The sequence below is a fragment of the Chelon labrosus genome, assembly GCF_963514085.1.
Source record: "Chelon labrosus genome assembly, chromosome: 4".
In the NCBI taxonomy this organism is placed as follows: domain Eukaryota; kingdom Metazoa; phylum Chordata; class Actinopteri; order Mugiliformes; family Mugilidae; genus Chelon; species Chelon labrosus.
Genome location: NC_140340.1, coordinates 11558788 through 11586018, shown reverse-complemented (window position 1 = coordinate 11586018; position 27231 = coordinate 11558788). Strand labels below are relative to the sequence as shown.

At 39.3% G+C, this 27231-nt stretch overlaps 1 protein-coding gene across 1 annotated transcript in view; it reads right to left on the bottom strand.

The window, feature by feature from the left end:
* Positions 1-25954, bottom strand: part of cfap20dc (CFAP20 domain containing) — a gene marked incomplete at its 5' end in the record, with an annotated part of 33340 nt that extends 7386 nt beyond the window's left edge. Inside the window, 14 exons of the mRNA XM_084542927.1 lie at positions 3889-3950; positions 8419-8658; positions 10160-10519; positions 15479-15801; positions 17412-17546; positions 20221-20326; positions 20479-20642; positions 22886-23032; positions 23485-23632; positions 23785-23899; positions 24832-24904; positions 24992-25085; positions 25700-25789; positions 25934-25954. Of these exons, the coding sequence (XP_084399053.1) occupies positions 3889-3950; positions 8419-8658; positions 10160-10519; positions 15479-15801; positions 17412-17546; positions 20221-20326; positions 20479-20642; positions 22886-23032; positions 23485-23632; positions 23785-23899; positions 24832-24904; positions 24992-25085; positions 25700-25789; positions 25934-25954 (2078 nt within the window). The remainder of the gene's footprint in view (positions 1-3888; positions 3951-8418; positions 8659-10159; positions 10520-15478; positions 15802-17411; positions 17547-20220; positions 20327-20478; positions 20643-22885; positions 23033-23484; positions 23633-23784; positions 23900-24831; positions 24905-24991; positions 25086-25699; positions 25790-25933) is intronic.
* Between the last annotated feature and the right edge of the window lie 1277 nt (positions 25955-27231).

Genomic DNA, 27231 nt, shown 5'->3' with positions numbered 1-27231 from the left:
TGAAGTCCCACCATAATGTGCTCTCAGAAGCCCATCTAAGCTTCCTTTGTCCTTGAGCCACTTCTCCTGCACACAGCCTCTCAGCCTCACAGCTTTACCTGATAGATCACTTATTAGATTCTGACTCAAGCTGTGACTTCCAAGTGTCCACATTCTGGTGCAGAGTCTTAACCTTGCCTGTTTCCGTGAGTGCAGGACGTCATTTCTCTTCAAATTATTTTATCCTCCCTGCCTGTGATGTTCGCGGGCAACGGCTATACATCGATCACTCTCCCGTAAATGAAAACACTGCTCTTTAAGTATGGCGGAAGAGATTATAGCCGCAGAGGAAATATCACGAGATGAATTATTACGTGGAAGCAATGCAGGATTCATCCGTTAAGCAGCATTCGTAATCATTTTTGCCATACATCAGTTGTGCAATTACCCATTAACATCTTTTGCCTCTGGACAAAACATCTCAGATGAGGATGTCGTAGCATATTTAAAGAAGAAGTACAGTATAATCTTCTTCTGTACAATGGTGACATGATGGCCAAATGCTCGCCTCTCCTCGGTTTGCAGATGACAAATCATGTTACTCACTTTGGAAGAAAGTAGAGTACCATCCACTAAGGTTTGTTTACTGCCATTCTTTACAACATGGTGCACTTACTACTACTGACAAAATCTTAATGTGTTAATAATTTAACACTCTTAACAAAAAGCTGCTCAGCATAGAAGTCATTTTCACGGACTGCAGTGTTCGGATCATAAAATTCTAATTATGTGTGTTTACAGTTCCATCATTTTCACTGATTAATTTAACGCCACCACATGGATGTTGGTCTTAATGGGAAATCGCTATGTGAATATATTAAAGTACAATAATAAAGTGAGTACACTTAACCTTAGTGGTGTGGTCTTTTGATAACAGCCATCGAAAGACCACACCACTAAAAAAATAAAATAAAAAAAATCTCAAGATCAGCTCTTTGTCGTAACGACCGTGTTCAGCCGTCAAGAAAACATGCACCGCTGTAAATAAACAGACAACACCAAAGTGGAAACGCATGGCTACGTGAATGTGGTGCGATCAACGTTCAGCTTACAAACAGGCCGTGATCTATGGGATCTCTCTGTGCGCCTGAGCATGAACTCATTTCATTTGTAACCTTATGCCTTTAAATTGATAAAGTACATTATCTCTGTGGAGGCTCTGATTTTTCTTCCTAACAAAAGCCTTTAACTCACTCCGACGCCCTTCTGACTGCGTGATAGGCAAGAACATTGAACAAAAGTTAATGGAAGCAATTTTCAAGGACAAGGGGCTTTGCTACTGAACTGTAAATTGGACCTCAAATTGTTAAGTGGGACTTGGCAAGATTGATTAAATTCTTAGATTTTTCAAGTCATTATAATCCAAAAATAGACTTGTGATAAAGGGAATAAACTGGCTTGATTTAATTTGACCAAGTACACTGCTCTTGCACGGCGGTTAAGTATAGTGAAAGTAAGCTTTGCAGATACTTCCCAGTGAAACGATATCAAGAGAATTGTTTTTGTTTGACACCCTGGCACGTCTACTCAATTCATGCTAATCTTTAGTACGAAGCAGTACTATCGCTTCATACAATACAGTAAGTCTCTCTGACAGCGTTATTTGCGGTTTCACATTTGGTGTGGCAGCCAAAGGCAGACACAATTATCACACGCAAAGAAACATGCTAAAATGCTAGAAAAGCCCTGACAACATTAAGCACAGCAACGGGAGAATTTTAGCTGTCAAGTAAGCTGTAGCTCTCAACAGCAAGAAAGCCTTGCAGTGGTGCCAGGATGCTCTAAAAAACACCATGATAGAATTCTCTGTAAGGGCGTCTCAGGATGCTGTGCCTAGAAGAAAAGAAAGAAAACAACGACAAATCCTGTGCAGCTGTGATGGAATATGTAAATCAAGGCTGGCTTCGAAGTCTAATTTCAGTAGATCAGCTGTGGATGCTGTGGAGCTGTGTGAGACAAGTCGAGGAGTGTGTTTGAGGTGGCTGTCAATAGTAATATTCATTTCAGTGGACATTACATCAAACTGCGACACTTGGCTGAGCATTTAAGCAGGCAATGCATGCTAGCAGCCACGTGCAACCAAAAAGGAAAAAGAAAACAAGCTAAAACCTACCCTCCTTGTCTACACAGTTGATCTTAAATAATGATCTCAGACTAATATTTAAATATTAGGAGTCTACATGTGTTCACACCAGGCCATACCTTGCTTTTCATCAATAAATCAAAAGTGTTACAGAGCGGGAGGCTGCATAATTTGACTAGCAGAACTGTGATGCAATCCTTTGTCTCCTTTTGTAACATACCACACGGTTGTGTACACACACAAAAAGAGATGGAGATGATGTGCAGAGACAAGGCTGTGCATTAGCAGACCATGGGGCAATACGACGTCTCCAGAACCCTAAAGGCAAACTGAATCCATTCATACACAGCCACAGTTGAGTCTAGAGACGGGTACTGTACACGAAAACCAGCTTAAGATAATGGCTTGAATTCAGTCAGTGGGATACTGTATACTGTAAAACGCTCCCACTGTTAATCGGTTTGAATGTATTATTAATGACAGTACTGGAGGTATTTTAAAGTTTCTCTTACCTCGTACTCAACACGGTGGACTTGTTCCCTGAGCTCTTTGAGTCACGCCTTAACTCTGAGCTATTTTCCCTCTCAAGGACATCACAAAAGAAAAAAAATATATATCTGACTTAAATGAAGGCTGAACAAAACATGGTTTTATTTCAGGTTGCCTTGACTGCTACAAATCCTATTTAGCGTATTGAGTGAAAAAAATTCTAGTCATTTTCTTTCACTGCAGTCTTGTTCAATGCACGTCAAAGGACATTTTCCAGTGAAGTGTTACAACTTAACTTTTGATTTGCCCACTTTTTCTCATTTTACTTTGTCAAGCTCTGCTTCATTTGGTGGATTTTCCTGGTTGCATTAGATGTATTCTTTTAAGCACAGTATATGTCTGAAGCTGATATTATACAACACCTTTTCCTTCTTATTCTTCCTCCCCGAGCATTATTATTGAGCCCATTCATGAATATGTTTTATTTTTGTTTTGTTTTAACCTGTAGGTAGGTAGGAACAAGGAGGAACATGTCTTATGGCTGTTTTGCATTATGAAATACTGAAGCTCTCGCTGTGCAGACAGTCTTGCTTTGTGGTTTTTGAGAACCACAAACCCGACGTCTACTATTAATTAGACAGTGAATAAGAAGTGCCATAAAACGTTCACAGTGTTGAATCTGACAAGCACAATAATGAGTGAAAAATAATGTGCAATTGTGAGAATGACAACAGCAGTTTCGGGGAGAAGAAAGGCACAGTTCCTGGCACGCTCTCGGTTGTTTGTACTCATCTGTGAGCGAGATAAGCTCCAGTCTGCATATCTATCTGACAGCTGACATTTAGCCTAAATATTGCAGTCATTGGTAACCATCTGATTGTGAATTTCTGGGCGGGTTTCATGTACATGTACATGAAATAACAAACACAGACTTCAGGGCCTTTTTCTCAGATAATATATATATGGCACAGTATATCAATGGGACTTGCAATTTTCTGAACTATTATCTTCTATTCACCAAGGTTATTAACAACCCAGTACCAAAAGAAATGAGGTTTTTGGAGAGAGAGTGTCAGTTCTTTTTAGAGAGAACTACTCTCTTTAACAGCCAGACTTTCATGTGCAATAGGGATATAAAATATATATATATAAAAAATGTAGTTTTTCTTCTGCTCTCGGACTATGGCCACTTTATATTACTTGTAGAGTAGATTTCATAATTAATTTACAAAGCTGGAACACGTGTGTGTGTGTGTGGGAGTGACTCATGGTTTTACCTGGGGTTTGATTGCTGGAGGGTTGTCATTTCCTTCTGATAGTGGTGGCCCTGATTAGCTGGCTAGAACAAGAACAGATGGAAAAAAAAAGTCAAAGAACAGATGGAAAAAAAAGGTCAAAAGCTGTGATAGAATGTCAGAAAATGCTCAAATTCCACTCACTTCCAAACAACAACAACAAAAAATTGCGTTATCATTCAGTTATGTTTGTAAAGTTATGACCACTAGGTAAAAGGCTGAGGTTGTGACAAGACAAAAAAGACGATCCCTTACAGCACATTACAAAGCGCGTTTTTAGGTTCAAGATGACCTGTTTCATTTAATACATGCCGGTAACGAAGGTCATCATGTTCATCACCGTCAGACTACTATTTGAGCTCAATTGTTTTTGAAATGCAACAGAATAGTTTTTGAAGTCAAAGGGGTGTGAATCAATATTTCACTGCCTTTGCTATTCCGGTTGCATCCCTTAGACTGGGATAAAGATACAAACACTTTTTATGTCTATTTTTTACTGATCCATTCAACAAATGAATAGGAGGTTCACCAGAGAATTAAACTTTGTCATCAGGTGACTTAACTTAATTAAATAATTAACCAATTAATTAATTTAACCTTTCTGCTATAAATGTAGTGTGAGAAGCATTGTGTCTGTAACACTGATTCAGTTGCATAAAGTGCCTCATTGATATGACACATAAATCCCAGCAAGCAAGAATGTTTCAACAAAGGGAATTTTTCATAATAAAAACAACACACACACACACACACACACACGCGCATGCTTAATTCTTCAGCCTTGTGCTGGCTGTTCAGGTCGGGGCAAAAAGGCCAGTCTATGCTGTGTGCCATGGTAACTGGAAAACAAGTCATGTATGAAAGACTGTCTTTCTGGCAAACAAGAAAAAGAAACACACAAAGGAAAAATGAAGGAGGCAGCAAGATACAGAAAATAAAGGCGAACAGTGACGAGTGAACAAACCAGCATCAAGGGATCCATAAAATCTAATAATCTATTCAAAAATGTTGATGCACTAAAACCATTGTAGGGAATAAAATGACTGAAGTTGTGTTATAATAGTAACCGGAGCCTTTTAAGATGCTAATAGATGCATTCGTTGCTAGCTGTGAATATGAGAGACTTTAAATGTAGCTTGAATGTGAAGTAGAAGACAGCAATGGCTTCCCTTTCAACATTTTCACCTGAAAAAAAAAAAAAACACAAGTGCAGTAGCCTCTCCATCTTGTCAAAGCTAAAGACCATATTATGGCCTCAGGAGGCTTTTTAAGCGTGCTGCCTGTTAAAGGCTATTACATTGCATGACTTTGATGAAGAAGACGTCATGTTGAAGCTATCGTCCAGGCATTGCTCGAGTTAATTTTAGCTATCTGTGTGCTCCCCTGCCTCCTTTATGTAATCCCCTTCTTAAAATAAGACAGGACCTAAAATTGCACCCTGAGGAATTCTGCAGGTAATATGGACTGATGATGATGAGTTACCTGCAGGGCAGTGGGGGAAATTCATGGATGTAGGAGCTGGCAACTATTCCTGTAATCCAACTGTAATATTACTTACTTCCATGGCCATTTAAACTTGGAGGAACCACAGTTTCAAAGAGCACTTTGGTTTAAAAGAATTAGAAGTACATCTGCTGCGAAAGAGGTGCATCACTTATTTTGAACAAACATCACCTCTTGCTTGACCCTACAGCAAAATGAGCTCAGGGAGTCAATGTGATGACTTACCTGACACACTAATTGATCAGATGTACAGCCTTACAGAGAAAAACCCACACACTGGGTATGGCTAAGACTGAGACCTCAGTCCAGTTCAGCTTCTCCATGGCTCTTAGAGCTGACATCTATCTTGTTTGTATTTTCTCTCTGGCCGATGCTCAAACATCTTGGCACTCAGACTTTACAATCTCTTCGCCTTTACATTTACCCTTATACATCATCTGTTATCTCGTATATGAAATGACCATACCACAATCAGAAATCCTAAACAGATTTTGTTGTCTCTAAACAACCTTGTCTCATACTTTTCATGCCTCTAACTACATATTATGGAAACTCAGCAGGACCCTTGTGAACCTCAAACAATCTGGTCATACGTCTAAGCTGCACAAACCCTTTTGGCAAAGATGTCTAGCCAAATGATGTCCAAAGACTTCATTCCATCTTGCTGTTCATTAAGGCAGTTTTCAGGAGATGAGTTGTGCTTCTGCTCCTCCCTGGCGGTTGTTTTACTACTTTTTGCACTTCCTTATATGTATAACCCCACTGCACATCTTCCCCAGCAAACACGGGCTGGGCAGTGTTACATTAGTGAAGCTCAGCCCTCTCACCACTCTTCCTCCAAATATAATTTGCTCTCCTAACACATATAATATTAATAATCCTCCCTTGATTTGAAGAAATATCTTGGACTCGGCCGTGCACACCCATTAAAGAAAACTGCACCAGACTGTTTTATCCTCTCGAAACCTGGCTCTACACCAGCATTCAAATAACGACATGACTACTGCTGGATATAACTTGCTAGCCATGACAGGAAACGTAAAGAAGGTGCGCCAGTTTCAGTAAAAAGTTCTTTCCCTTCTTCAGAACATCGACTGTGTTTCTTTTTATGTATATGCTAGGTGGTACATGGCACACGGTTGCTATTGGTATTTACAGTTTACTTTGGGAACTTCAGGTCAAAACTTTAACAGCAGAAGAACTATGTTCTTATTTTAAAGTACCAAAAGCTAAAACAATTAACTGTCTACTCTCAGTTTCAAGAAGTAAATGTGAATTTTGTTATTTAAAAAAGAATAACACTGTGAGATTTAATTTAGTACTATATGCGGATTTTATAAATAACACAATTGAGAGGGTTGATTTTTTTTTTTTACAAAGCTTTCATTGCATCAAAAGATGTATTTGATATCTTAACTTTATATTTAAACTAATTATTGAACATCTCCTTTAGAGTGCATTGTAACTGACACCAGTTCAGCTGAGCACTGCTTCTTATCTCTGTCAAACAATAATTTTTTTTTTTTTTAAAAACAATGTCTTAGGCCAGAATACTAAACTATACTGTTGGGTGGGGTTTTATGAATCGCGTGTTATCGTTCTTTTTCTTTGTCTGACTTGGTTTTCCATTTGCAGCTGTAATAGGCGTGGTTTAAAAAATTCAGAATTCTGACATTGCAGTTCAAACTTCAGTCTCACGCCCGCAGAGAGAATATGTATCAAATCCAAGACCACATACCAACGTGTCTGAAATCTAATTTCACACAATCACTCCATCTATAAGTTGATTCTTTTGTGTTCAACCTTGTAATGCAAGCATAGCACACAATTGTCTGGGGGTGAAGTTCTGCCTGGGCTGGTATAGCAGCTGCAGCAGGGAAAACAGCAACAATAGCATGAATGACAGCAGTGGGGACAACTCGAGTCACAGTATCCAGGGACAAGAAATGGCTTGTCATTTCCAGTGGAGGAGTCCCAGAACAGACAGTGACTGCTCTTGTCTTAGATCCTTTAATAGCCTTTTGTTCCTATCTTTGACAGAAACATATTTTACGTCCTTTCTGTTTGAGGTTTTCTCCAAATCCGTATCTGTATTAATTAGGTTTATGCGCGGTCTCTTTCTCCATCTCTGTTCCTCATTGGCAAGCATTTTCTTAATATACTGTTGGTGGTGCTGTTGCCATTCAGTATGTATTTAGAACTGTAAACACTGCAGCTGAAAAAAAAACCATCACTTCAGGGCTTGATAGAGTCTAATGTAAATCTTGTCCAGTCCCAGCTGAAGACTGAACCTAATGTGTGGTCTAAAGATACATGTTTTTTATTGGTGACCACATCACTGTGTCCTCGAAAACATGACATGATAATCCCTGTGGTAAAACCTCTATCCATTGTGTGCTGCCTGTTTCTCTGTAAATGAATGCGTACCTACATACAGAGAAATGGTAGAAAGGAGAGCAGGCCTGTAAGTCGAGCATTTGTAATGATTGTGTTCATTGGGGATCCTACAGTGGACCCAGCAGGGCCAGGCAGGGGAGTGCTCGCTCTTTATAAGTGCAACGTGCTTATGCTAATGGTTAGATCTAAGTGACCTTCAATAGCCAAGAGCAAACTACACCATCTTTGAATTCTAAAAAGACTTCTGGGGATAATTTCAAATGACCTAAATAATTTTTAGTCACTGGGGGAACTGTGGATATTATGCCAGTGTACTTTTAAAACCTGGAAGAGGCCAATTAATGTGTTTCTATCTCCATAACCTTTTGTAATGCAGAAAACACACTGGAGAAGGAGATGCATTAGCACTTCATGGTGGCGTGAGTTGCGGCTTGAAATGGAAATTAGCAAGTGTGAGGATCAACCAGGGTCAGAAAAAATATTCCAAACAGGAGACACAAAGAGAGACAAGCTACTAATGATTGTAAGTGGTAGGTGAGCTGCACATATGCTGCTTGTTAGTGAAGGCTCAACAATAGAAGATCAAGAGCGGCAAAGGACGATGGTACAGACCATGGAGACGTGGGTCCAAGTAGAGGTATCGTCACTGCTCATGCTGATGCTGACATTACACTGGTGGATCTGAGATGCACTGAGGCCTGAGGCTCTGAATTCATCTTCCTCCTGCTCTCTTTTTAGGCTTGCCAGCATGCGGAGCTCCTCATCATCATCCCCTTGCATCCGCAGTCTGCCAAGCAGGTGTAAGTCATAATGACTGGAATCAACAGGATTCGGTGTCTCGTCGTCTTCTTCCTTCAAATGCATCATCCATAAAACAGAGATTTCGTATTTTGGAAGCAATCCAAAATGCAATGCTCTTTACATAGTGACAGACACACACACACACACACACACACACACACACAGAAAAACCCACAAAGCTGATGTAATGCTTTGTGCAGTCAACAAAGTAGGGAAAAGGTTATAGTCCCAGACAGAGCTCAAGGCAATGCTGGACATAAGCCATTGTTTGACCCTCTAAGGAAATGTCTTTTCAACAGTGGATTTATTGATTTAAGTGACTGCTATAGTAACTTGATTTGTCTGACAATGCACAAGGAAGCCTGGCGATGCCCTGGTGGTGAATCAATGGCAGTCAATATACCAGGGCTGCAGGGAGGGAAACAAACTCCTTGTCATATTTCTCTGACAACCTTTCAGTCAAAGCCTTCACTGCATGCTGCCTGCTGGAGTTGGCACAAATCAGCAGTCAGGAGCTGCACTGATGAAGGATGCTGTGATGCCACTCAGCAGTGAGTTGTGTAAATGCAGAAGGCAACAACCAAGTGACAGATCTCCCCTCAGGCCGTGTGATCGCTTCAGTTGACTATCCTCTGATCCTGGATTTTTTTTTTCAACTGTAGCAGGGGGCTACCTCAATTTGTAACAGACCATAGTCTGATCCTACAAACCTTTTCACCGGTTCTGCTGTCAAAATGAGTAGTGATCAAACATTTCTACGGGCAAATAGAGGCACCTAGACATAAGTAATACCATCAGAGTTTTGAATGAGCTGCGGATTTGCCATAAGGCCTCCATAAACCACTCTACGCCTCCCCGCTAAAGATGAATCTAATTTTAACAGCAAATTGTAAGAAGTGAGTCAAGTCAAGCCTTTGAAGACTTTGACATTCACTGTAAAGAAGCACTTTCAAATGAAATTTAATCAAACTAATGTTCATTTAACCATGCTTCATTGATCAGTTTTAAAGGAACATATAAACATTCACTCTCATTATAATTCTGCAGTAGTCTCCACCAACTCCTGACAAACACGTCTGGATCTTTGATAGAGCCTGCCAGGTGTTCAACTTTTTTGTTCTTGTCTCTTCATAACTTCTGTCTGTCTGATGCTTGGTGATGGACAAACAGCGTACGGCGGATTCATCAAAGCTTTTTTGGTGGATGGTGGATACAGTTTCCTACAGGGATTGTTGAGAGTGGCTCAGATTATAAACTAAATTTACTGGGCATGAAACCAAAGAAGTTTTAAAGCTCGGTGGAGCAGCAATGTTAATTCTCCTTGAGCACTCCCTTTGATTTCAGACAATCATTTGATTAAAATTTAAAAAAGTTAATGGTGATGCTGAATCTTAAAAAACAGCATGCTCATTGCAAATATAACCGACTTTTTCTTGGACGAGCTTGTATTTTGTAGTTAAGCGTGATATCTGAAGGAGCATGCTTGCCTTCTATGTGCTAATAGCTAAAAGCTAATTATTCATTTTGTCACTAAAAACTTGAAGAGCTCTACCTTGTGCTGTTGTGAGTCACCCAGTTTAACTTCTTGCAGGAACCTCCTACAAAGTGATACACTGCTTTTCTGATTCAGCAGCCGGTTCACTTCCTCTGACCCCCTTAGACCAAACTTGTGTTCCTGCCTGTCAGGCGAGAGGCAGCGTGCGGGAACCATCCCTGTCGGTTCAGTTCTCCCAATGGATAGATTCTGCAAACTGGTGTTAGGTGGACTGAACTCTTCTGGTGATGCTTGGTTCATGTTAGGAGATGCAGTTGGCCCTTCAAGCTGAACACCCAAAGTTGAATCAGGCGTTCTGGATGTGGCATGGGTTGACCGGCTAGTGTTTTGATGCTGAAACATGGTGTAGCCCTTATCCTGAAAGATATGCAAGGACACAATGAACAAAATGTTGAAAAACTTTTTAAAAACGTTCAAGGGTGATTAGTCAGGACCTAAGTCAGGACCTATGGTGGCTTGTTTCAGATATTAGTTTAATATCCTTAATGTAACGTTCTTCCCTAAAGGTTGCTTTGTTAATAACAGAAGTGGCAGTCACAAGAGACGATCAGGTGTTGGTGGTGGCTTAGCTTTGAATTAACCTACTGGCATTCTCTTGAATCTGCTAATCTGTCCCACCTTCAGATTCATATTTAACTCTCAGTATTGCAATTTAAAATCTGTTGGCTACCACTGACTTTATGTAAGACACTGCATATATGCAGAGTGTATGAGCCTTTGGAATGTTACCCCTTTTTAGCTTGATGGATGAGCCTTATTTCAAAACAGTAATACTTTTGTATAATATTTTTTTTATAAAACTGTAGTGAAACTATTCAAGATATAAAATATCTCTATTTCCAGAGAACAGTTGACCATGGATATACACACTAAGGTTGTGCCAGAACAGCTAACCAGGAAAATAAGGCTATGGCACTGTGTACTTAGTTATTACAAGATACCATGCATACAGTGTTCATGGACACAGCATGAGTGATTATGCTTAAGAGATGGTGGAAGTTTTCCATACACGTATTGACACATCTTTCACTGTGAAACTGGGTCAGTCAGAATTCATTGCAGCTGCTGGGAAACAAGCTGCCACCATCCACAAAGAAAATAAGCGACAAAGTTCTGGGCTTCTGTTCAAGTGAAAAGTCATGCATTCAAAACTTGGATTTTTGGTGAACCTTCATTTTAATTTTTCCGCATTACTGGATAAAAACACTTGACATTGTCAAGATCACTGAGTGTTCACTAGATTTAACTGGAGAACTTGAGAAATGCATCAGATTTGATTTATATTTCCATAGACCCAATAGAATTTAAAAATTCTTATTTAAATCTCTTTTCACATCAGCCTTTCACACTAGACATTATAATACAGACATTGTTTCTCATGAATGAAACTGCTTGAAGGTTTCCTTGGAACTTCAAGACTTTCCATCTTTCCAGTTCTTCATACCGCTCTCTGTTTTTGAGGTGTTTTCTTTCAGCCCCGAGCTTTGTTTTGGGGTGAAAGGTAATCTTAAAGCCCTTGAGGTTTTTAGCTTGCGGGCCTTGATATGTTATTTGTTTTCTTTTTCTATGTCTATAGTTTATTATTTTCAAAAGTTCCGGTGAAAAAACAATGAAATAAATGTATTACTGAAAGGTGTGACTGTGAGCATGTCCTTTACTGAACTACTGTGCAGTCCATTATTTCAGTTATTATCGCATTAAATTAACACACTTTAACTCAGCCTGCTGATGCTTATAAATTTCAGAATAGTTCATACACTAAATTTTATTGCTATGTTTTGCTTTTAATATTTCTGTGTGTTTAAGAACAAATGCTCGGTCAAAAGAATTGCATGATACTGACGCAACACCTTGAAAGATGATGTTGCTCCAAGTCGAGAAATGAGCAACCTGCCATAAATTAATCAAAATCAGGCTAAGTGGTAGCAGTCCATGGCAGGTGAGCAAGCTAAAGCTAAAGCACTGCAAGGCTTAGGTCAAACGATAAGGTCTCACAATACATATCAAGCAAAGCTGACCTCCATAGATTTAAAAATACAGTAGAATACAAATTGCCCATTTACTAAGCAAGCTTTTCTTCAAGAGGATCCTTAGCACCAGTAATTCCTATATTGATACATATACCACATACAGCTATAGATCCTAGCTTTTCGCTCATTTTGAATGGTGGAAATTTTTTGATAGGTTGCTACCAGGCATAAAACTGTGTGGATAAACATCCTTTCCAAATGCCTAATCTGAGGCCAGTTGCATGCCAACATGCAAGCCAAGCTGTGACTTGCAACATGTTATTTTTGACACTTCTAACTCGCCGAACGTGTTACCATATTATTTCAGTGCCTTATTGTTCCATTACATTATCACAGTATATGTACTGAAAACGGCCAAATCTTTGTGTTTAAATACATTTACGTGTATATGAAAAATAACCATTTTTTTTCCTTCCTTATGTTTTTCTTACTAAGATAAGAAAACACAATGTTCTACTGAGCCTTGAAATTGTATTACAGCAGGTTTTCCTGTTCAGCGGGATATCAAGACACACATCACATGGATGCACAAAACAAAATAGCAGGTAGTAAGCCATATACATGATGGAACATAATGTGACATGAGTCATCCCAGCTTCTCTCCCAAATGTGTTTCATAACAATGGGGTGAGATTTCTTACAAGCTAACATACTGAATCTCTGCCATTATGTGCACATTTCATCATCTAACGTGTGATTCAAGAAAACGTCTACGGTGTGTGTAATCTTGTTTAGCCTGATGTCAGCTAATGTCTTTTAAATCCCTTTATGAAAAACACTCATTCACAGCTGGTCAACTAACCAACAATACTCAGTAATGTCACATATGTACTGTCGTACGGGCCAGGTGGTCCTGAGTCTGGAGTAGTTGGACTATAGTAGGAAAACAGTGAATAGTTTATTCTTATTAATGTTAAGCACTGGCCAATCAGACAGTGTTAGGTTTAGTAAAGCAGTTGTAGTCAAGCTAAATTGAATATTTGAAAGAAACAATGTGGGAAAAACTCATGACTTTATTTACCTTATTGAAATATGTCATTACAATAGTTTGTCCGTTAGTCCAGTGTGGTTCCACAGCTACTCTGTGCCAATATTTAGTGTGCTACCCAACACCTTGTAGCCGTGTTCCATCAGCCATCATAAAAAAAAATCTATCACAGAAGTACATTTGACCATAGTGCTTTATACCTGAAAAAAGTTGTGGTTATCCATTATATGACATTTCTGGACATCTCACATTGAATACCCCTTGTGTCCATTTAGAAAAACGGGTTTTTCTATGGATGTAACAAAGTCTGGCCTCCTCTGAAGAAAAGTCCCTTTGAAAATCACCAGAAAACACAAAAAATGTTTTTGGTGTGAAACCAGAAAACATTAAAAAATATATGTTCTTCTTGCTGTACTAAATTAAAAGTGTAACTAGTGTATAAGTAGTTACTCTGCCTCTTCTTTATCCTCTAGCCCTAGTTTACACTGGGTGAAAGCTGATGGTTTTATGTATTCATTGACAGAGCTGTTTCTCTAAACATCACCTTGTCTAAGGCTTAGACAGTGTTGTTTTCATTTTGCTGTTTTGTTGTGTGAATGCATTTACTCTCCACCTCAGCTATTTAATACATTCATTCATTCATCTTCTATACCCGTTTTGTCCTGTTAAGGGTCACGGGGGTCTGCTGGAGCCTATCCCAGCTGTCATCGGGCGAGACATATTTAATACAGATGCTATGAATTACTTTCACAGAACTCCAACAGCGAGTCCTAATAAAGAGTGCTATTTTTGTCATGTTAAAGTTGAAAAAGTTTAACAATAATAAGCTATATGACTATAGGCATTAAAGGCAACTGAGTAATACCTTACATGGGTTATTTAATTAGATAGTCATGTGTTCAAACACATTTTTCTGATTTAGACAACAGGGCACAGCAGTTCTTTTGAAACATAAAAAAAGAAAGAAAATAAATAACGCTAGAAAGAAAACAAGCCGCACATAATATTGTAGTACTCATATATTCTATGATAGTGTTTGTTTCTTTTGAAGTGTTCTGATAGGCTCTTCATTAGGCCAGCGTGTGAAATCAATGAAAAGGCTACACGATCATTTGATTACACAGAGAGAAAAATGCCTGCCTCTAACAATCTCTGTGCGTGCGAGTGTGTAAGTGTGCGCATGAACGTGTCGTGTGATTTCACCCCACTTACAAAGCAACACTTGTATTGGTCTCTGCCTCTTCTTTCTTTGTTTCTCGTTGTTTTGTGACGTCTTACTAGGCATCGTTGCTAATAATATATTATAACAATATAAATCACATATTGTTTTTTGACGGAACAAAGGAAACTGAATGGGCTGTGTGCTTTCAGTGGAGATGAATCCAAACCAACAGGTAATGCAAAGTCTAAAGAAAAATGTCAAATCCGAACAGTGCTTCATAGATGAAAAAGGTTATGTCTGTAGTTTACAAAGGTCACCACAAATAGATTCAGTTCTTTCAAACCAGACTGTTTTATATTGATTTTCTAACGAGGTCACCCTGGTTTCTGAGAATGAAAAACGCACAACTGCACATGCAGCTTTAACTTAACCAAATCCTGAAATTTAATATTAATGATTTAGTGGTGACTGCCAGTACCTGTATTTAGTATTTAGGCAAACTAATCCTCTGCACCAGAAAATTAGGTTCTTAACTCTGAATTATCAGACCTATTATAAAGTTTTAAATAAGTAAAAGCAATTAGCATTTCTTTGAAGATAATTCTTTATAATCATACTTCAACAGCTTAATTTCACTGCTCAGCATAAAGAAAACTGCTATTCTTTATTGAAAGTCTCAGAGCCATTAATAAATGATCTGGTGATAAATAACCCCACTGACCTTTTGAAGTGAATATTGCGTATTATGAAATGTGCAATGAAACGATGCACTTCAAAATATAAAATATACTCTGTATGCTGCAATAAAATTAAATTAAACTAAATATAATTTAATCAAACAAAACTGAATCAAATCAAACGGTGGGTATATTGTGAATTAGGCTGTGCTGAAATCTTTGACAAGAAATGAGGCGGCTGTGGTAAAAAAAATAAAAATAAAAAAAATGTTGCACTCGAAAAATAGACCCAATACTAAATCTGGTCTTTGTTAAAGCTAGAAGTGGATGTGATAGTGGATGTAATACAATGCAGCAAATTTTCTGCTTCTTCTTGATCATTAGTGTCCTAGCAACATAAGAGCACTTCAAATGTGTGTGCATTCGTATTACAGTGTGCTTGTGTCTCTGCTAACATACCTCATCACTTTCACTGCCAATAAAGTCATCTTCAGGCTGAGCATCATACCGCCTCCCACGTTTGCTCTGAATCCGATCATCTCCCATCTCCATCTTCTCCTGGTCACCCTGGCCTTGACCCCGTTTGGGTGAGTGAGGCTGGGACGAGAAAGTGAACACCTCCTCTTGCAGAGTGAGCTGGGGCTCAGACTCCTCATTACTCTCCCAGCTGCTCCGGACCTGCAGGTCAGAAGATAAACCTGGCCGGATCGAGCCGAGTCCAGTCTCTGCTGGTGTGGGAGTGACTCCTGAACTTTCCTTGGCAAGACTGCAGCAATTCTCATCTAAAATAAAAGATTATACAACAAGATGAAAGTAGTATAGTTTCACCCCTGTTGCACATGACTGTTATAGAGTTAGGGCACAAATTCCAAAATAAGCATTTTCAAAATACACATGGAGGATGATTAGACATGGAGTGTAATTACACTGAGTAATAAATCCCTTTTAAATGTTTTTTTTTTTTTCATCATGTGGCTAATGTCATTCTAAGTTCATTTGATTACATGCACATAAAAATTCATAATAACAATATGCAAGGTTGTAATTAATTTCACTGCTTGCCAAAAGTGAGCATTAATTTATCCTGCACTGACATGTTTGTAGGTTTCATTAATGGCCCTGTTATGCTAATACCTTAATGAGAATATAAACATAAACATAATCAGTAGTAAGAAAACCAGTTTCCTGCTAAGTCATCAATCACAGAATGACAACTTTGTCCAAATATCCTGAAAGAGCGATCCAATTTAGCAACCTACGTATTCTCCAAGCAAAATAGTTGCTTCAGTCACTTGGTTTAGAAATAGAAAATCTTACAGCACTGTTAAAACATCTGAAATGATCTTCCACGGTGCGTATTCGAGGAGGTAAAAGCTTTTTCAGCCGTAAAAGTGGCATCAATATGTGTCTTTGTGCAGGAAACACTAAATCCTTATAGTCCAAGATAAGGGTCGAGATCAAAGAAAGAGGCACCTAAATCTGAATGAGTGAGCACATTTGAACCTCTTGACAGTATAATCACTTTCTCTAATTACCCACTGTGTGGCAAACCCTGGGCCCAGGAGATGTCCCTCTGACTTTTATTTAATGTGCCACATTACCATTAATGAACTAACTACTTTCCATCTGTGGGCAGGGCTGCAGCAAAGGAGCTTACTGCTGTGGAGAAACATCCATAATTGAGCTTTCAGAGCACATGCACTCATTTTGCGAAGACAATGTGAGTGTAGGTGAGCGAGCACGTGTGTGTGTGTGTGTGTGTGTGTGTGTGTGTTCGACTGAATGGGGGGAGAGTTCATGGGCTGGACTGGGAGGAGGTCCTGCAAGTGGTCTTGATATGGATTATGCAAAATTAAAAAAGGGAACAAAAGTGCATATGTGGCACAGAATGAAGCTCATTAAAATTCATGCAATATTTTGAAGTGGTCCAATTTATAAATTAAGAGTAAGAATAGGTATTTTTCTCAAGTATAAATGAGCTGCTTATGCAATCAGAACATGGAAAGTAGACATCAGTATCACTCAGTAGACATTTTATTCTCTTTTGTCTTGGGCTCCTATCGCCTGCTGTCTTTTCCAACCAAAGTCTGGAAGTGTACATGTCGTCCTGCTGTCGCTTCCTGTTGTCCTGAACCCTTTCCACTCACAGCTAATGTGAGGCTCGCCTGCTGCTAGGTGCTCTGACTTTTCTGTCAGGGTCAGAGGCTGCTGTCTGCTTTCTTGCCCACACAGTGGAGGGGTTCGCTTCTCCCCGCTTTTACTACTATTTCTGAGGACACCAGAAACGCCACCTGGAGGGGCTGTTAACCAAAATTAAACACCCTATGATATTAAAACCAAGCCATATTCGACACCACTCCACACAATATAATATGCAGTGCACACAACTTACCAGATGAGGCTATCCTCTCTCTTCCAGCACTGCGGACCCGTAGTTTCTTAGATCCCTGCTTGTCAAACACTCTTTTTTGGGGGGGATGGGGTTGTAAACTGCCAGATGCTCCTAGTGCTTTCAACATTAGAAAAGCTTCATAACGCAAAACATTCAAACAACAATGCTATTAAAGCTTGCCAGAAGCATATCTGTGAACTGATTATGCACCGTGAAAATCCCTATTAATGAAGGCATTTCAGTAACTGAGCTTCTTACATTCATTCAGTGCAAAAAGAATATATCCAGCTACATTATGTTCAGCTGAATTAAGGAATTTTAATCATCCAGTTTTTTGCATTCAGTCATGCTCAATGGATGGTGTATTACCAACCATAAAAGCTGTTATTAGGTTCTTGGGGAAACATACTCTGTAGAAAAAGGGCATTTATTTTGTTGGTTTGTTGGTTCACATGTACGGCTTTCAGTGACGTACAGGACTTGGAAGAACAGAACAGACAGAATAATTACCTTCACTCTTAAGGCCAAGATGAACTGGAGAATAGGACATTGTGCACTTGCACATTCTATTCACATTCCAGGAAAAGAAGCAGAATTAGTTGTAGGGTATTCAGGTCTTGAGATAGAGCCAGCTACATGCGATAGCGTTTTCTTGCTCTATATAGATGTACACTGCTCAAAAAATTAAAGGAACGCTGAAAACACATCAGATCTTAAAGGGAAAAAAGCACTCTGGATATCTATAGTGATTTGGACTGGGTAATGTGTTAGCAACAAAGGGATGCCACATCGTTCATTGGAAATGAAAATCATAAACCTTCAAAGGGCAGATTTCGAAGACACCTAAAAAATCAAAGTAAATAAATGATGTGGTGGGCCAGTCCATTTTGCTGAAATTTAATTACAGCAACTCAGAACGGTACTCAGTAGATTGCATGGCACCCACATGCTTGCATGCATGCCTCACAACTTCAGGGCATGCTCCTAATAAGATGACGGATGGTGTCCTGGGGTATCTCGTCTCAGATCTGGACCTAATGTCCCAGAGGTGTTGTATTGGATTAAGATCAGGGGGGTGTGGGGTGCAAGTCAATAGTATCAATTCCTTAAGCCTCCAGGAACTGCCTGCGGACTCTTGCCTCATGACACTGGGCATTGTTATGCACTAGGAGGAACCTAGGAACCACTGCACCAGCGTAGGGTTTGATAGTGGGTCCAAGGATACCTAATTGCAACCAGGGTGCCATTGTGTAGCCTGTAGAGGTCTGTGCACCCCTCCATGGATTTGCCTCCCCAGACCATCACTGACCCACCACCAAACCTGTCAAGCTGAAATATGTTACAGGCAGCATAACGTTCTCCACGGCTTCTCCAGACCCTTTCACCTCTTTCATATAAGTTCACTGTGAACCTGCTCTCATCTGCGAAAACCAAAGGGCAAACTGTGAAAACTGTGTGGGCAAGCGTTCTATGGCAAATGGCAAATGCCAATCGAAATCTATGTCGCCGGGCAGTGAGCACAAGGCCCCACAAGAGCCCTCAGGCCACCCTCATGAAGTCTGTTTCTGATTGTTTGGTCAGAGACATTCACACCAGTCGCCCACTTGAGGTCATTTGTAGGGCTCTGGTAATGCTCATCCTGTTCCTCCTTGCACAAAGGAGCAGATACCAGTCCTGCTCCTGGGTTGAGGATCTCCTACGGCCCTGTCCAGCTCTCCTAGAGTAACTTCCTGTCTCTTGGAATCTCCTCCATGCTCTCAATACTGTTCTGGGAGACACAGCAAACCCTCTGGGAATGGCACATATTGAGGTGAGTTGGACTTCCTGTGCAACCTCTGTGAGGCCCAGGCATTGCCTCATGCCACCAGTAGTGACACTGACCCTAGCCAAATGCAAAACTAATGAAAAACAGTCGGAAAATATGAGGAGAGAGAAAAATTTCAGTATCCTCCACTGGTAAAGCTGTTCCTGTTTTAGGAGTCGTCCCATTGTTGCCCCTCTAGTGCACCTGTTGTTAATTTCATTAACACCAAAGCAGCTGAAATTGATTAACAACCCACCAGCTACTTAACTGGCCAGATCAATATCCCAGACGTTTAATTGACTTGATGTTATAGAAAGTAGGTATTTATTAGGTATTTATTTCATAACTTTTAGTTTATTAGGTATTTATTTTATAACTATTAGTTTTATTTAACTTTCAAATTATTATTTTGAGTTGTGTCATATCCAGGGCTAGTACTGCTTGTGGCTGGGCATGGAGAAAACATTAATAAAAGAATATTTTCCAAAGAGTCATTGGGTCCAACATGACACAGTTTGTTTGACGTCACCTGATCAGTTAATAGGTATTTTCACCGCATTTCAACAGGTACAAGGTGAAACAACTTCACGCACTGAGCTTCACAATACTATTGATTTGCTTTGTTGGCAAATGAGAAAGAAGGGTACTTCAACTGAGTACTGCATAATGTTTTTTTTTTAAAAAAAAACATAAAAAAAAAGATTTTGAAAAATAAACACAACATGAGACCACCTTGGTTCAGCTTCTTTTTTGATGGGGATAACTATTTAAGAAAAGAACTTCTGTTGAAACCATTTCATATTATTCCCGATCTTTTCTTTGTCCCATCCATCTGCACTGACAAATCCAAATTCTTTCACCTTTGTCTCATGAATGTAATAGTTTCTTTTGTGTCTGTTTTCTGAGCACTTGTACTCCCATACAAATACAACATGACTTGGATGCACCCATTCACACAACAAATACAACATGTTTAAATGACACTATGCACTCTGTAAAATGTACCTTCATGAACAACGTGGGAAGGTTCTCCATGTGATATATTCTCACTCAGGTAGGTAATGTTCTGACCTTCTGTAACCTTTTGCTTTATTATACTGGACATGGAACCCTGTGGGACACAACCAAAAAAAAAAAAAAAGGCAGTTCATAAAGTTCAAGTTCATAGACAACATTTTCTGGTTTGTACCCACTTGTAATTTTCAGCAGACTTGTACAAATCATTCAGCGCGACACATGTGTTTATTGGATCCATTAACTCACCATATTGTTAATATGGTCATCAGTTGCATCTGAGGTTGCATTGCTTTTTCTTTCCGTTTGTGGATAAGGTGCTGGAGCTCTGGAGCCCGAGGCTGTGTGTAAAACACCCTGAGGCCTGGTTCTCCGATAACTGATTGATCTGGCAGTTGCAGAGTGATCAGAAACTGCAGAAACAAAGAAATTCACATTACTCATTGATTGTCACTGATTTGTATCTTTATTCGTTTTCTTTAATCTTATGCAGGCACATGATGCTGTTTGAGTGCTAGGACCACAGACCGTACCATTTCTAATGTTTGCTGCTGGATTTTTTCTCACCCCAAACCCTTTGTGTTGAACTGTTGTCTGCCCCTTCTGGCAGTGAGAGTAACTACACAAACACCATTGACTTGTGCGTAAGACGTATGTCTACAGTTTTCAGTCTCTTCTCTTACTTGTGCTTGCCATCGGTCACTTTTATTTTAAGACTATAAAATTTCCTCTGTGCAAGTATTTTTAAGTAAGTCGGATAACCAGAAACTTTTCTTGGACGGTTGCTTCATAAATTCCGTAACATTCTTCCTGACCGCCAGAGACAGTTATTAGTAGAACCACTTACAATCCTAACTATTCCGCCACACTCAGCCATAATCAGCCATACTCCTAGCTGCTGGTGCCGTTGCTCACCTCTTCGGCTTGCTGAAATAAAATTAATCACGAAGAAGAAAAAAACGGTCGTGGGATGTCACCATAGACACCAGATTTAAAACTCAGTATGCTGCTAAATACACTGAGATTTACCTGATGCTTATAGGCTTAATCAGCATTGTGTGGACTTGTGCTGGCAGGGGCTTGAATGCATCGGACATTCATTAATATGTAAAAGTCCTTCAATCCAGCTTTAATCTAACATTCTGTTCCATTTCATCCTGTGAAAATAATGGGCTGCAGTGGGAGTTGGTATGTCGACGACCTGACCCTGCTGTATCTGTGCCAGGGCTCATCAGGACTACCTTGACTGACGCTAACAGCAAAACACACTTTCTGTCTGATCCTCATCAGAGCAGAGAGCAAACAATTCCACTCCGCAAAACACACATGATTGACAAGACGATAGACGGGGCTTAGTTGGATGAACTGAGAGAAAAAAGAGGGAATCACACTTCTGTGATACAACAGCTTCAGTATACTCATTTAAAACTGCAGAAACCCAGAAAATAAGGGATGAAATGAGATATACCCATGATAGCTGGTAGACATTAAAAAAAATTATGTATGAAAATTTACTGACCTTGGGAACAACAAAATGTCTTTGAGATAATCAGGGCTTGTTTGTTGCTGCATGACAAAAACTGCTAGAGCTTACTTTTAACAGTTTCTGACAGATTGTGTGCTGAAGCAACAACATTCACCGTGCAACTTCGTCACAGTTTAAATTGGATGCCTACTTTAATAGCAATCGTTTTAATTATGATTATGAACGTTATGCTAATAATGCAGATGCTAATTATGAGAAGATATTCTCGTGTGTGGTTACTGCTTTCTTCTACGGGCATTGCCGTTTGACTCAACATGACTTAGACAGCTGTCAGAACAAATAAATAAGCGCTGATAAAAAAGGCCACAAAGGCGGCAGAACCAGATTACTGGTGCATGTCTGTTTTATATGAGGAGATAATTGAAGCTCCTTGTGCACAGGTGAGGCGCAAACGAACACAAAACTGAAGACCACAGGAATTTCATACTTGGAAAACAAAGTGATAATAATCACTGTGTCTTTGTAAAACAGTTCTCTGCCGCTTAGGCACCATTTTCCATCTTTTGGTGTAAATGAGTTGTTTCATGGTTAGACTGTGACTGGTGTCTTGTACTCTAAATATATAAATGCACATCTGTTGCACACCACTACTGAAGTACTCTCAGAACAACACATTCTCTATGAACTCGATATGATGCATTAAATGTAGACAGCCAAGCAAAGTATGCTGACCCCGTGAAAATTACATTAACCTTGGGTGTTTTGCCGCTATACAGCCCCCTTTTCTTCTGTGAGAGCTCTCCAGAGATTTTTTTAAATCTGGCTGCAGGGATTTCACCAACAAGAGGGTCGGTGAGGTCGGGCACTGATGCTGAAGATAAGGCATGTCTTTCTTTCTGCACTCCAATTCATCCCGGAAGTGTTCACCAGGATTGAACTTAAATCATTTGTAGAAGAATTAGATTGCTATACACCAAACCCAGAAAGCTACTTCGTTTACAAACCTGGCTTTGTGCACGTTGAGAAGTGTCATGATGAAAGGACCAATAGCACAAAAAGTAAGAGGAAAAGGCTCCACTTTAGGTTACATAGAGTCAGTTCTTGTAAGCTATATATATATACTGTATACTATAATATCAGTTCCGAATTGTCTAATTTGATCTTACCTACCACAGCCAGGGCTAAAAAGGCCAGTCCTCATGTCTGCCTTCCGTAGGTTTTCCATGTTCAAGACTTGAGTAACTTGGCTCACATCTGCTGGGTACTGGCAACTGCGAGGTATAAGGTCCATGAGACCAGCTCCACTGAGAGACATATCTAGTTGAAAAAGAGAAACAATCTCGGATTAATGCGAACCGCAGTATGAGCAAAAGTGCATTATCATTGCATACAAGTGACAAACGAATCAGTCTAAGAATACACACTAACGGAGCTGTGTTTACTGATAGGTAGCGTTAAGTGTGCACTCGACAGCCAGTAATGTGCAGCTGTTATCATTGCTGGGCCATATCTGCCTAGAACAAGATCTACCAATTCTCAGCCAACCATAACAGAAAATGGCCAACTGTTTGTATCTCTATCTCTCCAATCACATACACACAGTTTCACATAAACCCACAAGAACAAATCTGCTTAAAGAGAAGAGACCACCGACTCGCTTCAGTGGCAAGTACTTAGCCACAGTATCTCTTTAATAACCACCTTCAGAGCAGAATTTATAGTGCGGTGATAGGATTCCGCCATTTGCAATCAAAAAACAATTCCATTACCATCATCTGATATTCCTGTGGGCTCTGTTTTCATAGTGAAGATTCTCCGGACTTTGCAAGTAGCGAACAATGTGATGCCATCCAGGCTCAAAAATCCCTTGAACAGTTCTCCGGTCAGTGATACAAGGTCGATGCATAAAGTAGACCACTGAGACAGAAAATGGGTTTGCAGTTAAAAGGGCAATACAGCTTAGCACCTAATGTGCAACACAACAAACCACGATAAAAGGTACACATCTAGTCAAGTCAATTTAAAAATTATGAAGGAATATGTCAAGGATGAATGAATCTGGTACTCACAGTGTTGCGCTTCAACCCTACAAGAGGTATCTTTGCATGCAAGAGGGTGGCAGACAACTCTTTATGCACTGTTGATAAGTAGAGTCTTTTTTTTTGGTGCTCTGAATCAGTTATTCTGTGAATAACAGAACATGCAAAAGAACATAAAATGGTCAAAAGGCAACGGTTTTAGAAAAAAGTCCTCACCAGAGAAAGCCACAAGATTTGTTGGTCTATACGGTAAGTTGTCGAAGGTATTTTCACTTTAATCTGTGAAATCAGTTGTCTTTAAAAGTACATTAATATAGTGTTCAAGAAAAGCAATACCCACTGTACACTCAATACCACAGCTTGTGTTTGTAATAAAGTTTAACATGATGTGAATTCACACATAACAAGTCCTGAACACAATAAAGACTCCATAGAGACATTGACTATTGACATAAACTGTGTTTTATGGATCGTACAGCACTGGGGACTAAATGAAGGATTATCAATATATGCAGACTGGACTGCAATAAACGACCAAAGTCACAACCTGCATATTGTGGAAAAGAACCACCAGAACTTGACATTAACATTGTCCTATATTTTAATAATGTGGATTATTCTAAGTTTACAGTGCCTGACAGGATAAAAAGCCTTCTTTGCAGCAAACTCTTTAACAGTGCTTTAACAATAAATGGTTATTTGAGCTGTTACATAACTGTCATTGCTAAAATGATGCACTTAATCTTTCAAGTGGCTCAAGAGGGTTCCTGCTAGATGCAAACAAGCTGTCTTGTGCACAGTTTTCCGTAGGAATGCACTGTTGCTCAATTTATCATTTTATGTTTTATACTGCACATGACTAAAAAATTATACATTAGTTCATGAATATTCTTTTATAAACACTTATTTTGCTCCATCAGAGATATTAGTCCTTATTTTATTAGTCAAAAAGTTATTAGTCAAAGTAAATTTATTTTATTGAGACACTTAACAGTGCATAATCCTGCAAAATGTTGATCAAGATGAGGTAGCATTTTAAATTATATAAAGGTATACAATCCTGATTGCTCTACTTACACAAGCTCAGTGGAAAAATCATTGAACTGAGGAATATTCACTTGAAGGACCAAAAATCTTTGGAGAAGCCCAACTACAAAACAGAGTGAATCACGATTAACATGTGGACATAAAACCAAATAAGAGTTTTAAATGGATGTATGAAAGCATGATGACTTACGAGACATTTTTCCATTTTCTGGCATTTGCATCTTGACTGTCTGGCTGCTTCCCTCCAGGCAGTAAACGAAGCCTTTCACTTCTTTATTATATTCCTAAGGCAGAAAATAATTCCGAGAAATCCTTGCTAAGTCCCTCACTGAGTACGAATGGTATTGTGTACTTGTGGTGTAACTGCTCTCAGGTATGGCGAATGTTGTTTTTTTTTCTTTTTAATGCGAGCCTATCTAGGTGTTTTGAGCTATAAAGTCAGTGTGACAAGCACAGCTCAGACTGTAAAAGCTGTATAGTGCAGAGCATTGCTTGGCATCCACAAATATAAAGGGGACGGTTTTTGTCACCTCTCTCTGCAATTGATTTAGACTTTTTACAAGTGAGCTCTCACATCGTCTTCAATCATGATCTAAAATTTTCAGGTGGCAAACAACTCATCAGATCCAAGGCTGTAACCAAGACAATAATGGGGACTTGTACAATGCAAAAATTATTATTTCGTTTTGTGGCAAGAATTGCTCAAATTTTAAGCCCTGCTTCATTCAGGGCTGTGATAACAGCTGATATGTTGCAATGGACTGAATTAATGTGTATACCCCCCAGGCCCAGAGGTGTTCACTGTCTTTAAATGACACAGTGGCTAGTCAAATTGGAGAGTGTAAAATAGCAATAGTGTTTTCAATAGAATAAAATAAAATAAAATAAAAAAACTCACTTTACGTATGGCTGACGGCCCTCCACATAGTTTCCATTTAGCGACAGGGTCTTTACCCTGTCCACTGAAGATCTCAACCACAGCTCCACCCTGTAAAAAACACAATTACTCCCCACTTATAGCCTTTAGTTAATGTTACCAACAACGTCTCTCGTGTTACACCAGGATTAAACTGTATCAGCATAAATAATTATTACAAGAAGAGTGGTTTTTGTTTCGTTTAAATAAACCTACCTGATAGTTATTCCTGAACATGTTATGTCACGTCAACGGTGGAGAAAGTAATAAGCTGCGTTTTCACCCAGATGGAATATTTTGGCCACAGTTCATCTGCTGCATTACCTGGGGGCTTTTAAAGCGACGCGCTAAGTAAGTATTTATTTATATTTGTCTTACGGAACAACGAAGAGAGGCGTAAACAGCAGCTAAAGGACACCGGTTTGGCTAACGCAGGATGTGTCTCCATGGTTACCAGACGCCATTGTCGCAACCAGCCGTTAGACGTGGTGGATTCTGCTCTTCCGTGTTTACGTTTAGCCTAACCACAAGCTAACCTTAACCTGTGTTATGTCTTTGTCTGTTTTATTTACTTTTGGTTAGCTCGACTCCAGTTTAACACAAACAGTATTATCTCACTAATGCAAGAACAATTGGCTTGTAAAGTGTAATTGTTTGCATGTACTCTTTTGTTTGTCCAGATAGTGGTATCAGAAGTATAAGGTAAGTACACATTTTATTTTGTTGCGTTGTCAGTAGTGATTTATCAGACAGTACACTTACATTTCAGTATAGTGAACAGACCCTTTTTTCAAGGCAGGCATCTTGACTAGTTGCAGTATGGAAAGCAGGCGTTGGCCAGTCTAAGCCAAACCCAAAATGTTCTCTATAAATCAGTCGAACATTATACACGGTCATATAAATAAATATTAAAATATATGACACTGAAATTTGGAAGAATTCAATATTGTAAAAGTTAACTCATTGTACTGAAATGTCCTTTCATCCTGCCTGTTATTTATTAAATTCCAGTAGTTTATTTTTTTTTTATTCCCCTTTGTAAATTTTTTCTAAAGTTGGCTGATATATTTCAATGCCTTTCTATTTCATCTAGCTTATTTTTGATAACAGAGTCAGTATCTGTCGGTCAAGGCGGACGGTTATCAGCGATGAGAAAATCAAGAACATCACAGTAGCTTCATACGCGACCAACAATAGCAGAATGTGGGATGAGACGTTTTAATTATGCCAAGAAGAGTTAAATATCACACCTAAAGATGTTGCTAAACAAAAGAGGTAAAAATAGACCTGTATTAAAGTTTTATCCTCTCTTGAAATGCTAAAATCCATTATTGTGTCATTGTCACTTGCTTTGTTTACGCTGGCAGCAGGGCTATTACAAGATCAAAAAGATGTCTTTTAATTAGCTACTGAGGGAGAATATATCCGGAAGTGCAACTGTATGTCTTACCGCTTATTAACATTTTTGCATGTATCTGACTTCAAACACTAGTTGGTCTCAGTTATTTATGGAT